Genomic DNA, 13,986 nt, shown 5'->3' on the forward strand with positions numbered 1-13,986 from the left:
TATTTCACTTCAGCACTGCGCCTCCTCTGAGTCTCGTATGGTTTCCTCTTTCCTCCTAGTTGTAGAACTTCCACTCAGCCAGCCTTCCTGTGGTTCTGGATGATGTCCGTTTCATCTTTTAGTTGTATTTTTGAAGTGGTTGTTCGAGGCAGCAAACTCCGGCGTTAACCTATGCCGCCATCTTGGTTCTCCTCGTCCTTTGCATGGAATTCTTAAGTGAGATATTAAAATTTCAATAGGGGAGCTCTAATTTTAAGATGCTTGCGTCCTAGAGAAAAATGAACGGTGTCTTGCTTATTTTTACAACTCTGGCACCTAGCAGAGTTGTTTGTTCAGTGAATTTGTGTGATACATGAATACAGTGAAATAAGCATCTTCATAGAATATGTTTGTTCCTTTCCACTTAAAAACTTCCATATTTCTTCTTTTTCCTGGTGTGGTAGACTGAAAAAGACTTGTGCTTTTTACTTTTCTACACTTCGGTTTTAAATTAGTTAGTAGTGGAGTAAGATTAATCTTGCTGTGTGGTGCACAAGAGGAATTAGACAGGAGAGAGGTTAAAGACATGAAGCTGATTGGAGACTACCACTGCACTTAGATATAGTGATAACGGGAATGGAGCAGGACTTCTGTGAAGCCCCCTCCCACAGCCTAGAGTTGCCTTCTATGTCCTGTGCTATTATAGCACTGAGCCACTCTGCTGGGATGACTTATTCAGTTATCTGTCTCTCCCACGAGACATTGGTCCTTGAGAGCAGAGACTGTGTCCTTGTTGAAAGTATTACAGATGTCCCTCTTCCCCCTCCCATTGACCCCCTCTATCCCGCATCCCTTCAGGAGTCCTGTTCTTTGTATCTCTAGGTCCTAGCCATGTTAGCCAGTGAATAAGTATTTATTGCATGAATCGTTTGCAGCACAGGGAGTATGGTCAGTGATATTGGGATGCGTATGTGTGAGGCCAGGTGGGTACTTGAAGCAGTGGGGGGGCCTACTCTGTAAAGTACATGATTTCCTAACAACTTCGCTGTGCACCTGAAACTAATACAGAATCATATTGAATGTAAACTGTAATTGAAAAATAAATTTTTAAAAATTCATTATATATAACAAAGCACAGATAGTTTATATTAAAGGAGAAGTCCCAGGAGAAATTATTGATATTCTCGTGAAATACTCAATTTATACTATATTATAACATTATCAAATGGCATCTTTTCATTTATGAACTAATTTTATAATGCAGGATAATATTTCTCTTAATTGCTCAGAGAGGGACACCTAGTTTTTATTTTTCTGAGATTTAGTTTCTTTTAGTTAATTAAGTTGCACATTTAAGATTAGATTCTACTGTTATTTCATTGTTCTTTTATTTCTCTGTGGATGACCTATTTACTCCATCTCAGTTTGGTACTAATTTAAAATATTTTAACTAAAAAAATTTCAGATATGTGAAAAAGAAAAGAACTGAATATCATCTATAATAATAAAAGGGTAATATGCTAATTAGACCAGAAGTCCTTCTGGACGACCTTCTGGACAAAGCTGCTGTGGCGGCGGGGGCTGAGACAGAGGCGCCCCTTGCACGAATTTCATGCATCAAGCCTCTAGTTTGAAAATAATGCCCTTGGAGGGAGTTTGAGTTTACCACAGTAAACTTTGTAGAGATCAGATATTTAGTAAAGGGTGGAGCCGGGATTTGAATCCTGATTCTTATAACCTCAAAGCTCTATACCATCCTGCCTTTTCACAATTAAAATTTGCTCTTATGAGTATTTTCATGTGGTTATATTTGATGTATTTCAAGTTCAGAACAACTAAGGATATTACAGTAAGTTCTAAGCAGATAGTGAAAAATAATCAATTTTATTTGTTTGGAGTTGCTGTAATTGATTTTAGGTTTCATTTCCTAATTTAGGAAAATCTAAGACAAGTAAAAGAACAAATAGAAGATCATAAAAAGCGAATAGAGAAGTTGGAGGAGTATACAAAAACATGCATGTGGGTATTGTTAAGGTTTTTGCAGCTGTCATAGTTCAAGGGTCTGGTTTATTTGTGGTATATTCATCAAGTAAATGCTTTCATTGTATCATGTTTTCACTCTCCCAGTGTATATAATAAAAAATTATACTTCAGCACATAAATAAAATATTTAAGTTTTGAAAATATAAATGTTTATCAGGAGTGAAACTTAAAACTCTCTTTTGGTATTAACATTTTAAAATAAAAGTTATGTCATGAAAGCTAGTACAATCTAAGTATTCTCCCACTAAGAATTTTTTAAATTGGCATTTACTTATTAAGCCCATGATGATTGCTCTGGTTATATTGCTCTATCTTTACTTTTTCAATATCCAGAAATATGTACCTTTTGGATCATTAAAGAATGATTAAAATCTCTTTTGCCCAAGTTTGGTGCTAGGTTTATTTTATTGCATTTTTCATCACTTACAATTGATAGAGCACTATTCCATTCCCCTGCAATGCCAGACCTGAGTATATTGTATCTTGTAATTTCTAAATTTTTGTTTTACTTTTTGCTATATAATTTATTTTTGCTATTATTATGTAGGGATTGCTTGAAAGAGAAAAAACAGCAAGAGGAAATACTAGTGGATGAAATTGAAAAAACAAAATCAAGAATTGCGGAAATTAATGAAGAGATGAGTCTTATTAGAAGTGACCTGCAGAATGCTGGGATTGATACCCATGAGGGAAAACGTCAGCAAAAGAGAGCAGAGATTCTGGAAAACCTTAAAAGACTTTACCCAGATGCTGTGGTAATAGAATGCACAGTTAATTTAAACAAAAAGGCTAAGCTTTCTTATTTGGGATTTAAAATGTTATCATTATTTGAAAGAAAAATTATTTCAGAAATCTTTGTTTTATTATTTATTTTTACACTATAGTAAGTATTTGGGGTAAAAATGAAAATAACATCCAGTAGTATCTATAGATAAGTAATTTTGGGGGAGGAACATTTCCATGAACACATTACCAGAAAGTCCAGGTTATGGCCAGTATCCCCAAGGACTTGGTTGCCATGAAGTAGTTTCTCTCCCCAAAGCACACAGCCTCACACCTCTTCCTGTTTTTGTTTTTTTAAATTATATTTTCAATAGACATCATTGATATACTTTTGTAACAATGAACTTTTATTTACTAAATCTGACCTGCATTCAGTTTTGCTAGTATATTTCATTAGCCCAAATACAGCAATATCTAATCTGTTGCTTAGAGTGTCAACTTCACAAAATTATTTCCTTTGGTATTGGGGTCTGGCATTTCACGCTTTGGTCACTAACACCAGTGTTCACTGTCCAGTCCTTATTTCATGATGGCCTGTTTTCAGCATTTGACACTGTTAACCACTTGCACTGTTTTGAAACCCCTGCCCATTGGCTTCTATGATACCAGTCTCATGATTTTCCTCCTATTTCTGGCCACCCCAGCTTCTTCTCCCTTATACCATCCTTTTTTACTTTCTGACTTTTAATTGTTGGTCTTGACTTCAGGATAATGATGAAGGAGTAAGTCTTGGTCACAGAATCCTTCCCCCAGTATCAAACAAAATGACAAAAACTAGTTAAAAAAACAAACAAACTGGCCCTAACCGGTTTGGCTCAGTGGATAGAGCGTCGGCCTGCGGACTGAAGGGTCCCGGGTTTGATTCCAGTCAAGGGCATGTACCTTGGTTGCGGGCACATCCCCAGTGGTGGGTGTGCGGGAGGCAGCTGATTGATGTTTCATTCTCATTGATGTTTCTAGCTCTCTATCCCTCTCCCTTCCTCTCTGTAAGAAATCAATAAAAAGTATTTAAAAAAAAAACAAAACTGGGCTCATATACATCTAATGCCATAAACTTCAGAAAATGGTAATAGTCCAGGATATTTTTTTAAAAATTGAAGTATATCCTTTTAAAGCATTTATTTTTGTTATTGAACTTATTGGGGTTACATTGGTCAATAAAATTATATAGGTTTCAAGTGTACAATTCTACGATACATCATCTGCACATTGCATTGTTTGCTCACCACCCAAAGTTTAGTCTCCTTTCATCACCGTTTATCCCCCTTTTATCCTCTTCCACCTGCCCCCACAGTAATAACCATACTGTTGTCTGTGTCTATGAGGTTTGGTTTTTTGTTTATTTAATCGCTTCACCTGTTTTGCCCAGCCCCTCAGGACCCTCCTCTTTGACAGCTGTCAGTCTGTTCTCTATGTGTCTATCTCTATTTTGTTTGTTTATTTTGTTCATTAGATTCCACTTACAAGTGAAAGCATATGGTATTTGTCTTTCTCTGACTGGCTTATTTCACTTAGCATAGTACTCTCTAGGTCAGCAGTTTTTAATTAGTGTGCTGCAAGAATTTTTAATAGTCAAAGGTGAAAGGAAAAGAAAAAAAAGAGCAGGATACCAAGTATAAACAACAATCATGACCTATCATAAAGAAATTAGTATTCCTGAAGTAGAACCAAGCAAATGAAAAAAGAGTCTAAGACATAAAATTGAATCTTCAGATAGTCTAGGAAGCATTGATATCGTATGGTTGATGTTCTGACATTTTTAAGAAAACTAATTGAATTGAATCTAATCAATTCTTGACCTTCCTTCAGATCTCAAATAGCACTTCTTTGTGGGGAGCCGTCCCTGGCATCTCAGGTCAACCTACATGTAATACATTCTCAGAGTGTTCTGTGCTTTACCACAGTGTCTATTATAAGTCTATTTTGTACATGTGTCTAATAATTAATTATTCATATCTTTCTTCCCTACTAGACAGACAGCTCTGTGAGATCAGAATGTATCTGCTTTGTTCAGTAATGTTTACCCAGTGCCTAGCTCAGTACCTGCATGTGGTGATGAAATGAGGGGTCCTCCTAATTCTTATTTAGTAAATGAGGGAATGGATGAATACCGTTTAATTACTGTGGCTTTGTAAACATATTTTAACACCTTGGTAAGGCTAGCTCCTCCTCATTATTCTTAAGTGAAATATGACATACCTAAATGAATATTTCATAATAAAACTTATGTCCATTTGAATGAGACTCCATGAAAATCTGATGTTTATAATTTTATCAAATTAGTCTTTGGTTTATGCTGCTTTGTTACATTAGAAAACAATGAATTATATGTTCCTCATGAATGTATTTTTTGCTCTCCTCTTTTGAAACCTGCTAAGTTTGGAAGACTACTTGACCTGTGTCATCCTATTCATAAGAAGTACCAGCTGGCTGTTACTAAGCTTTTTGGCCGGTACATAGTCGCCATTATCGTAACCTCTGAAAAAGTAGCGAGAGATTGTATTCGATTTCTGAAGGAGGAAAGAGCCGAACCTGAGACATTCCTTGCTCTAGATTACCTTGATGTAAGAAATTTATAATGTTTAGCATTTAGTAGTGATGAATCTTGTTTAAAGTATGTCTTTATTGCCTAAAACTATGGTAGTGATAGAAAAAATCAGCCTGGATGCCAGCCAGTCGTTCAGATGGCTGGTGTTAATGTATTGGCAGGCCAGGAATAACATCAAGTGGGTGCTGTCCTTTCTGACTTCATACCATTTCTTCCATAGCTGGTTTGCCATAACTCTACCTTGATGCTTTTGAGGACATTGTTTTAGCCTACTAGACAGCAATATTTTTATTCAATAGCAAAGTGTAAGAGATGGATAAGACATAAGGTGTGTCGGAGAAATGCCAACCAGGGTCTCAGTGGTAAATATGCGTCAGTGATCCAGTAAATGTGCATCAGTCTTGGTAGAGCAGGCGAATGTGGAGCCTTGGGGCATGTGTTGAGAGGCCTTGGGGTATCGAGAGTCTGAATCCTGAGGCAGGAACTCTGTCATTGTCAAGATTGATATCCTCTCCCTGGGTGGGCAGCTCAGTTGGTAGAGCATCGCCCCGATCAGTATGCCAAGGTTGCAGGTTCCAGCTCCGGTCAGGGCATTACAAGAAGCAACCAATGAATGCATAAATAAGTGGAACAACAAATCTCTCTCTCTCGTCAATTTTTTTTTTAAGATTTATATCCTTCGTTGATTTTTTTTCGTGGCTACTAAAGAAAATGTTCTGTTGGTCCTGCCTTCCAGAACCTGAACCGAAGGCAGTGGTCAAGAGCACATGCCCTAGACCAGGACTGACCTGAGTATGAATCTCAGCCCTGCTCCTAATTAGCTCTCAGTGATTTTTTTTGAGCGCCACAATGCTGTGCCACTCTTCTGACACACACACATAAAGGTATTATCTCTCACTAGATTTTATGATTTTGAGAGCATGGAGTGCTTATCATGCATTACTTTGTCCCAGCTGGCTAGTGATGGAGTCGAATCTGGAAATTTTATCTTCTGGACTTTGATGAAGTGTATTTTTTTTAATTTAATCCTCACCCAAGGATATTTTTCTTTTTCCTTTTTTTTTTTTTTTTTTTTTTTTTTAGAGAGGGAGTGGGAGAGACAGACAGAAACACATTGGTTGCCTTGAGCCTGCAACCAAGGTATGTGTCCTTGACCGAAATCGAACCTGGACCCTTCCAGTCTGCAGGCTGGTGCCCTATCCACTGAGCAACTGGCTAGGGCTGACGAAGTGTATTTTTAAAAAATAGTACACGAGCCAATGGTGGGATACAGTTTGACAGGTTCTTGTCAAACTTTTATTGTGTATAAGTGTATACTGTTAATCTCTTACTGTCACGCTTATGTATGCTTTTTGAGAAAGAATGTAGAGTACTGTACTTGGTTTTTTATTTTAGTGTATCTAATAAGTGTTTTTTAAACTTTTTAGATCAAGCCAATTAATGAAAGGTTGCGGGAGATTAAAGGCTGTAAAATGGTGATTGATGTCATAAAGACTCAGTTTCCTCAGCTGAAGAAAGTAATTCAGTTTGTGTGTGGAAATGGCCTTGTCTGTGAGACTGTGGAGGAAGCAAGGCGCATTGCCTTCGATGGGCCTGAAAGACGGAAAGTAAGATGCTTAGATTGTACTTTCGGGTAATCTGAAGCAAGATGTATAAGACTAATATATTACACAAATATTAATATATGCTTTCATATGACTTTTAATAAGGAAAACTAACATAGAACCTAAGATGGTTATGGCTTCAATAGTTTTTATAATGCTTAGTTGAGTTTTCAAAAATTCACTTCTGTAGCATTTCCCTATATCATCAATTATATTTTGGAAATTAGATTTATTGTAATAATACCTTCAAGGCAGTTTATTTTTTTTGCTCAGATGCAATATATGTTCTAGCTGAATCTCGATATGCCCTGCATTTAAATGTGTAGTACATGTGTTTCTGAGTATCCGGAAAAATTTAGGTGCTTATTTTATATTCTGGGTTAATTCTTCCATAGTTTAATGGAAGAATTCTTACACATTCAAGGTTTTAACACATTTGAAGTTATAAAATTGGCACAATTAAAATGATTGTACTAAATATCTTTCAAGGAAATTTTGGTTTTAAAAATAAATATTGTCTTAGTCTCAGTTGAATAGAGTGTGTATTTAGTTAACAATGTTTCATTTCTCAGATTATCTGACGTACATTTTCTTAAAACTACTAGTATATCCCTGATGAAGCTTACATAGTGCCGTGGGGCATAAGCCATGAAGCAAAACCATGATGCTGCTTAGGAATTAATTATGTGACTTTAGACAAGTTTCTAAACCTCTGATTTTAGTTTTCTCATCTACAATTGGGGAAATAACAGTACCTATTACATAGAGTTATATGGGTTAAATTAAGTAATAACATTCAAAATACTATAGTGCCTTGCAAATAACTCTCAAGAAATCGTAGTCATTTTTTTATTTACTAGTGAATTAAAATATTTGATCTGGAATGCCCACTATTGCAAGTTAACACAAAACAGGCTATTATTATGAAAGATAGTAATTTTTAGTTTTTTATTGACTGGCTAACATAAATAACTTCTCACATATTTTAGTACTATCAGTAATAATTTTAATGATAATGTGATCACAGTCTTAGGAATCACTGTCATTGATTTCTACATATTAAATTTAAGCAGATGGAATAAATGAGCTACTAAGATATCTTCCTTATTTTGCTACCTAATTAAATATGTTACATTTTATTTTTGTATGTTTGTAAAATATATTTTGTAAAATTGATTTTTGAAGATTTGTGAGGTCATTTTAAAGAACTCACATGAAGACTGTTTATTCCTTCCTTCATTTAACAAATATTAATGGTTTATATCTGTTCACATAAGATGCCTTTCCCCTTTAGGCTACATCTTGTTCTTATCGTTATTTCAAAATTGTAATCAGCTTTGTATTTTGTGTCCTAAGTATATTACAGAGACCTTATCTGCTCCCTGTTATTGTTATGCCACTTCAGGAATTTTCTCTGTGCTTTAGGATATGTAAAACCTTTGACTAGATGTCACATTTTCACAGATATGTCTTCAATTTGTTCTTTTGGTTTTTTATGGATTTCATATCTTTTCATAGACTTGATATCATGTTTAGAATTTTCTTTATTCAAATACTGCAAGTGACATCACCAAATAACATTTTGGTTAGTTTCTAAACAACGTGTAATATATATAAACTACTAATATAAATTATAGTAATTCTGCTAGCTATCATTTGGTCATCAAGATTTTTATGATAATTCAATTTTTTAAATTTTATGTAACAAAATATTTAAATCTGGAATTTCTTTTTTAAATATATTTTTATTGATTTCAGAGAGGAAGGAAGAGGGAGAGATAGAAACATCAATGATGAGAGAGAATGCACGCCCCCTACTGGGGATCAAGCCTCGCAACCCAGGCATGTGCCCTTGACTGAAATTGAACCTGGGACCCTTCAGTCCTCAGGCCAAGGCTCTAGCCGCTGAGCCAAACCAACTAGGGCTGGAATTTACTTAAATACATGTGCTTCCATCTATTCCCTGTCACCAGAAAAACAACAATTATTTGCTTTCTCTTCCAATAGACTGGATGGTTGTTACTTTATATATAGGAAGATCTATTTATACTTTATCTTTTTAATATGGTGTAGCAAAAAGAAAAAAAAAATCCAGAAAAATGTCATTAGCTGGATAATTTGTGAAAAGATCATTTTTTCAAAAAGTGTACACGTTAAACAAGAGAGAATAAAAATGCAAGGTATAGAAAGTTGGAAAACGATACCATCTGGAATAAAATATAGTTGAATCTAGACTTCACACCTTACGTCAGATTTCTTTCCAGGTGGATTAGAAAAGTGCAAAAATTAAACTATAACGGTACTAAGAAAAACCATGGGCATTTTTTCTAAATTGCAGAGAGAGAGAGTAAGGCCTTTGCAATATGATAAAATCCCAAAATCTATGCAAAAGATGGATAAATTCACATAAACATAAAATATTTCTGCATGGCAAAACCCACCATGAATAAAATAAAGACATGGCAACCAGGGAAAATACTTGCAACTCATAGTAAAGATCAAATTTTCCTACAAATTAATCAAAAAATGAATAAAAATAAACATGGACAAAGGATATGAACAAATTTTATAAAAGGAAATATAATTGCTCTTAAATATGAAAACTCATCCTTACTTAAAATATGTGAAATGCCCAATAAAGGTGCACCGAAATAGTATTTTCACCTCAGATTGATCCACATCAAAAAGTTTGACAACACTTCATGGAGAGAGAGGCTCTGCCATTCACTACTGTGATAGTGTGAGTTCGTATCAGCTCTGTGATAGGCAATTCTACCAGTTGTACTTCTTAGGAACTTCACATAGATAAACTCACATGTATGTGAAATGATGTATGCATAAGATTTATTCATTGAGCCAAATATGCCATTGACATGTGATTTCAAAATCTTCAAAAGACAGCATTATATAATGCAAACTATTTGATATTAGATACAAATATCCTTGGTTTTTTCTCAATATTGAATATGTTTGGAACTAATATACAATTTATTTTGAACCTTTTTAATTTCTAATTTGTTGCCTAGAATTGCTTTGAGCCTGAGTAAAACAGGGTTTTGTATTTGTGGTTTATTGGTTGGTGTCTTTTCATATGCTAGATTTATTATGTGGTTTTTCTTATCTAAAAATTCTCAGCTGTAAAAATTGCCTTATTATGTCCTACTTTTATCTTCTTCATGTACATTTCTCCAAGGTAAAATACTTTTAATTTTACAGACAGTGGCTCTTGATGGAACATTATTTTTAAAATCTGGGGTGATCTCTGGAGGTTCAAGTGACTTAAAATACAAGGCTCGATGCTGGGATGAGAAAGAGATAAAGAATTTAAGAGACAGAAGAACCCATCTAATGCAAGAATTAAAGGTAAATCCACATTATAAAAGTTATAGAATACTAAGTAGAATAATTATGTTTTTTAAACTAATTTGCCCTATATTATAACAGACAAAAATAAATTCCAGATAAATCAAACTTTAACAATTTTAATAAGGAGAAAGAGCCATTGTATATGTTTTCTTAAAGTTTAAAATGAATACTGTAGGTTCTGTACTATCAAAGAACTTCTTACAAATTGACATGAATAACGACATTATGATAGAAACACCTGGGCAAAGGATAGGATTAAACAATTCAGAGAAAGAACTCCATATGGCTAGTGCACATGAAACAATGCTCAATATAGAATAGAGTACTCAGATGAATACTAATTAAATTAAGATTACTTCATACCTATCAAAGAGACTTGGAAAAATATCTATGCTGGTGGAGATGTAAAGAAACATGAGCTCATACATTATTTATAGAAATGTAAATTGTTATAGTCTTGGGGAAAGTGCTTGGTACCAGCTATTAAGAACATGAATACCTTTGACCGTCAGTCTCACCCTGGGGAATCGATTGCATGGAAATAGGAGCACCAGTGCTTATAGTAAAGGCAGACACTCAAGGATGTTGTTGCAGCATTGTTTGTGGTCGCAAAACCCTGGAAACAAAGCGAATGCCTCTTGTTTAGGGAATAGTTCAATAATTTTGGTACAGACTCACTCTGGAATAATACGCGGCTATTAAAAGAATGAATTTAGAGATTTATCTAAGTTGACTTTTGTGAGTAACTGAATGAGAGAAGCAAGAGGCAGGAATGCATGTTCAATATGATTCTTAATTTGCAAAATAAGAAGAAAAAAACAGGTAGATATGTATACACATGTTCATGTAAGGCCTTGGAGTAAAATACAGAAGAGCATACACTAGGCAGTTAATTTGGTTGAGTAAAGAGGGTAAGTGAAGGGAGAAGGGAGTGGATGAGGCCAGCAGAAAGGTAAGGGCGCACTAACAGCCAGGCGCGATGCGCCACACGGTCCCATCCATGTGCCTGAGCGGAACCCGCAGTCCCCATCCTCCATTTCCATTCCTGTTTCCTGTCGGGAAGTGTGAGTGACGCTGTAAGTCTGAGGATGCTGTATGGCTTCTCGGTTACTCCAGATGGCTTATGTTCTTAACAGCCCCGAAGCAGGGAAGAGGGAATGTGGCTGTGGCTACCTGTAAAAAGTCAGTGACATTATGACTTATGAAAGCACTTGGAAAAGTGCAAGTGCTTTTTCTGCTGTAAAATGTTCTCATTATGTTTCTTTTCCTCTTTAGGATTTAATGAAGATGCTTCGCAAGGAAGCAGATTTAAAACAAATACAGGCTCTAGTACAAGGAACTCATACACGACTCAAATATTCGCAAAGTGAACTAGAGATGATGAAGAAAAAGCACCTTGCTGCCTTTCAGCGGGTAATAGAGACTTAATAAAACTTTATGGACATTAGAACCAGGACATGGAGTTTCAGGAGTTACATTTCTATAGCACCATGTCATTTTACACTCTGCTTCATGATTTGAGATTATATTATAGTCCTTTAGTTACTTTATTTTTATGGTTGTTAATCTTATACAATTGTACCTGAATTTACCCTACCTCATGGATTCCCCTTTTATTCTAAAAGATACCTATCACATTTTTTGCTTCACTATATAAAGCTAAAATAGCCATGCTAAAAAAGAATTTTTTTTCTTGTAATTAGGAGCAATCTCAGCTACAAAGTGAACTACTAAATATTGACTCTCAGTGTTCCATGTTGAATGATGGAATCAAAAAGTGGCAACAGAGGATTGAAGAATTTCAAGAAAAGATAGACAAGGTCATGAATGATATATTTATTACTAAGTGGCATGTAGAACGTAGCTCTAGACCAGATGCCAGATTTAGAGCTTCTTGAATATGTACTAAGTTTTACTGGTTTGCAAAATCGATTTTCTTGGTCTTTTGAGAACCACTATTGCCCATCTCAGGGGACAATGACCAGTGCATACTTACTCTCTCTGCTCTCCAACCTTTCCTTGCTCATTGTAAAAGTTACCGCCTCTGTCTCTCTCCCACTGCCATTAACATCAGAAAGAAAGAACTTCGTCATTTGAGTTATCAGTTAAGATTACTTATTTAGTCCGGTGGCTCAGTTGGTCGGAGCATCATTCCATACACCAAAAGGTTTCAGGTTCAATCCCCGGTATGGGAGGCAACCAATCTGTGTTTCTCTTACATTGATGTTTCTCTCTCTCTCTCCTTCTCCTCTCCCTTCCACTCTCTATAAAAATCAATAAAACATATCCTTGAGTGAGGATTTTAAACCAAAAAATTTGCTCAGTAATTATTTCTGGAACATTTATTGTATTTGCCAGGCACCGTGGTTGGCTCTGGGGAAACAAAGCTTTGGTCATCTAGCCTCTGCTTCTTAACAGGAACTTTCTGATTTAAATCATTTCCCTGTGGCTTCTCTGTGATCCCTAGAAAGTTGTTCGTCACGCCATCACTCAGTAATTTTCACCCATTGCTTTTAGTTCTACCTTTTATCACGATTTGAAGCCATACTTACGTAGCTCCTTAATGTCTCTTTTCCAGGTTAAGCCAGTTCTGGTAACCATCCTCTTGGGTGCTCTGTTGTTTGTCAATGCCCAGAACAAAGCATAATGTCATAGTACTGTCTGAGCAGGACAGTGCCTGGAGCACCACACAGAGCTGTCACTGCCATGGTTTGGATGGCCTACTGTGTAATCATAGCTCACCATTGCACCATCAGTCACATTCATATTTCATTTTTATTCAACTAAAATCTGAAAGTTTTAAACATGTCTTGCTGTAAAAATAGGTCTGTTTGTTGTATAATTTTACATAAATGCAGGGCTTTAAAAATATTGAAGCTAAATGTTATTTTGTTGGATTTGGCTTATTCTAGTTTTTCCAAATCTTTTTGAGTCTTAATTCTCTTCTCTAGTCAGGCTTTATTCTGCCTAAGACACGGTGGTATTGCTCATAAAAAGAATATTTTATTTATATATAATATTACATATTGGTGTGGCTAATGTAATTGAAATGTTTTTCATTTTAAACACTTCATGAAGCCAAAACTCTTAATAGAACTACTTTTGCGCATTCTTATTTAATTTTTAGAATAAGAAACTTGAAAATAGATGGGTGTAGTTTATGGAGTTGAAGAGCAAGAAAGCACAGGCTCGAAAGAGTACAGTAATGCTTGTTGGGATTAGTTTTTTGCCTAATCCAGGAAATCCTTGGAGAGGAAAATTTAGATTTAAGCATTGTCTGTATACTTTCTTAAAATTAATTATTAAACCAATTGTTTTGAAATCATGTAAAAGGTTGAAGATGATATTTTTCAACACTTCTGTGAAGAAATTGGTGTGGAAAATATTCGTGAATTTGAGAAAAAACATGTTAAACAGCAACAAGAAATTGATCAAAAAAGGTATTTTTGTTTAAAATGTTGTTGAGCATCCCTAACCGGTTTGGCTCAGTGGATAGAGCGTCGGCCTATGGACTGAAAGGTCCCAGGTTCGATTCCGGTCAAGGGCATGTACCTTGGTTGTGGTCACATCCCCAGTTGGGGATGTGCAGGAGGCAGCTGATCGATGTTTCTCTCTATCCCTTTCCCTTCCTCTCTCTCTAAAAATCAATAAAACATATTTTTT

General features: G+C 35.5%; 1 protein-coding gene across 2 annotated transcripts in view; it reads left to right on the forward strand.

The window, feature by feature from the left end:
• The window catches only part of SMC1B (structural maintenance of chromosomes 1B), a 63,944-nt gene that overhangs the window by 16,803 nt on the left and 33,155 nt on the right, over positions 1–13,986 (forward strand). For both annotated transcript variants that reach the window (XM_014533177.1, XM_005886022.2), the window contains exons 8-15: positions 1,916–1,998; positions 2,570–2,777; positions 5,184–5,369; positions 6,781–6,960; positions 10,174–10,320; positions 11,599–11,736; positions 12,027–12,143; positions 13,657–13,763. In XM_014533177.1, coding sequence (XP_014388663.1) covers positions 1,916–1,998; positions 2,570–2,777; positions 5,184–5,369; positions 6,781–6,960; positions 10,174–10,320; positions 11,599–11,736; positions 12,027–12,143; positions 13,657–13,763 — 1,166 coding nt within the window. The remainder of the gene's footprint in view (positions 1–1,915; positions 1,999–2,569; positions 2,778–5,183; positions 5,370–6,780; positions 6,961–10,173; positions 10,321–11,598; positions 11,737–12,026; positions 12,144–13,656; positions 13,764–13,986) is intronic.

This window comes from Myotis brandtii, unplaced genomic scaffold, assembly GCF_000412655.1.
Source record: "Myotis brandtii unplaced genomic scaffold, ASM41265v1 scaffold952, whole genome shotgun sequence".
Taxonomy (NCBI): domain Eukaryota; kingdom Metazoa; phylum Chordata; class Mammalia; order Chiroptera; family Vespertilionidae; genus Myotis; species Myotis brandtii.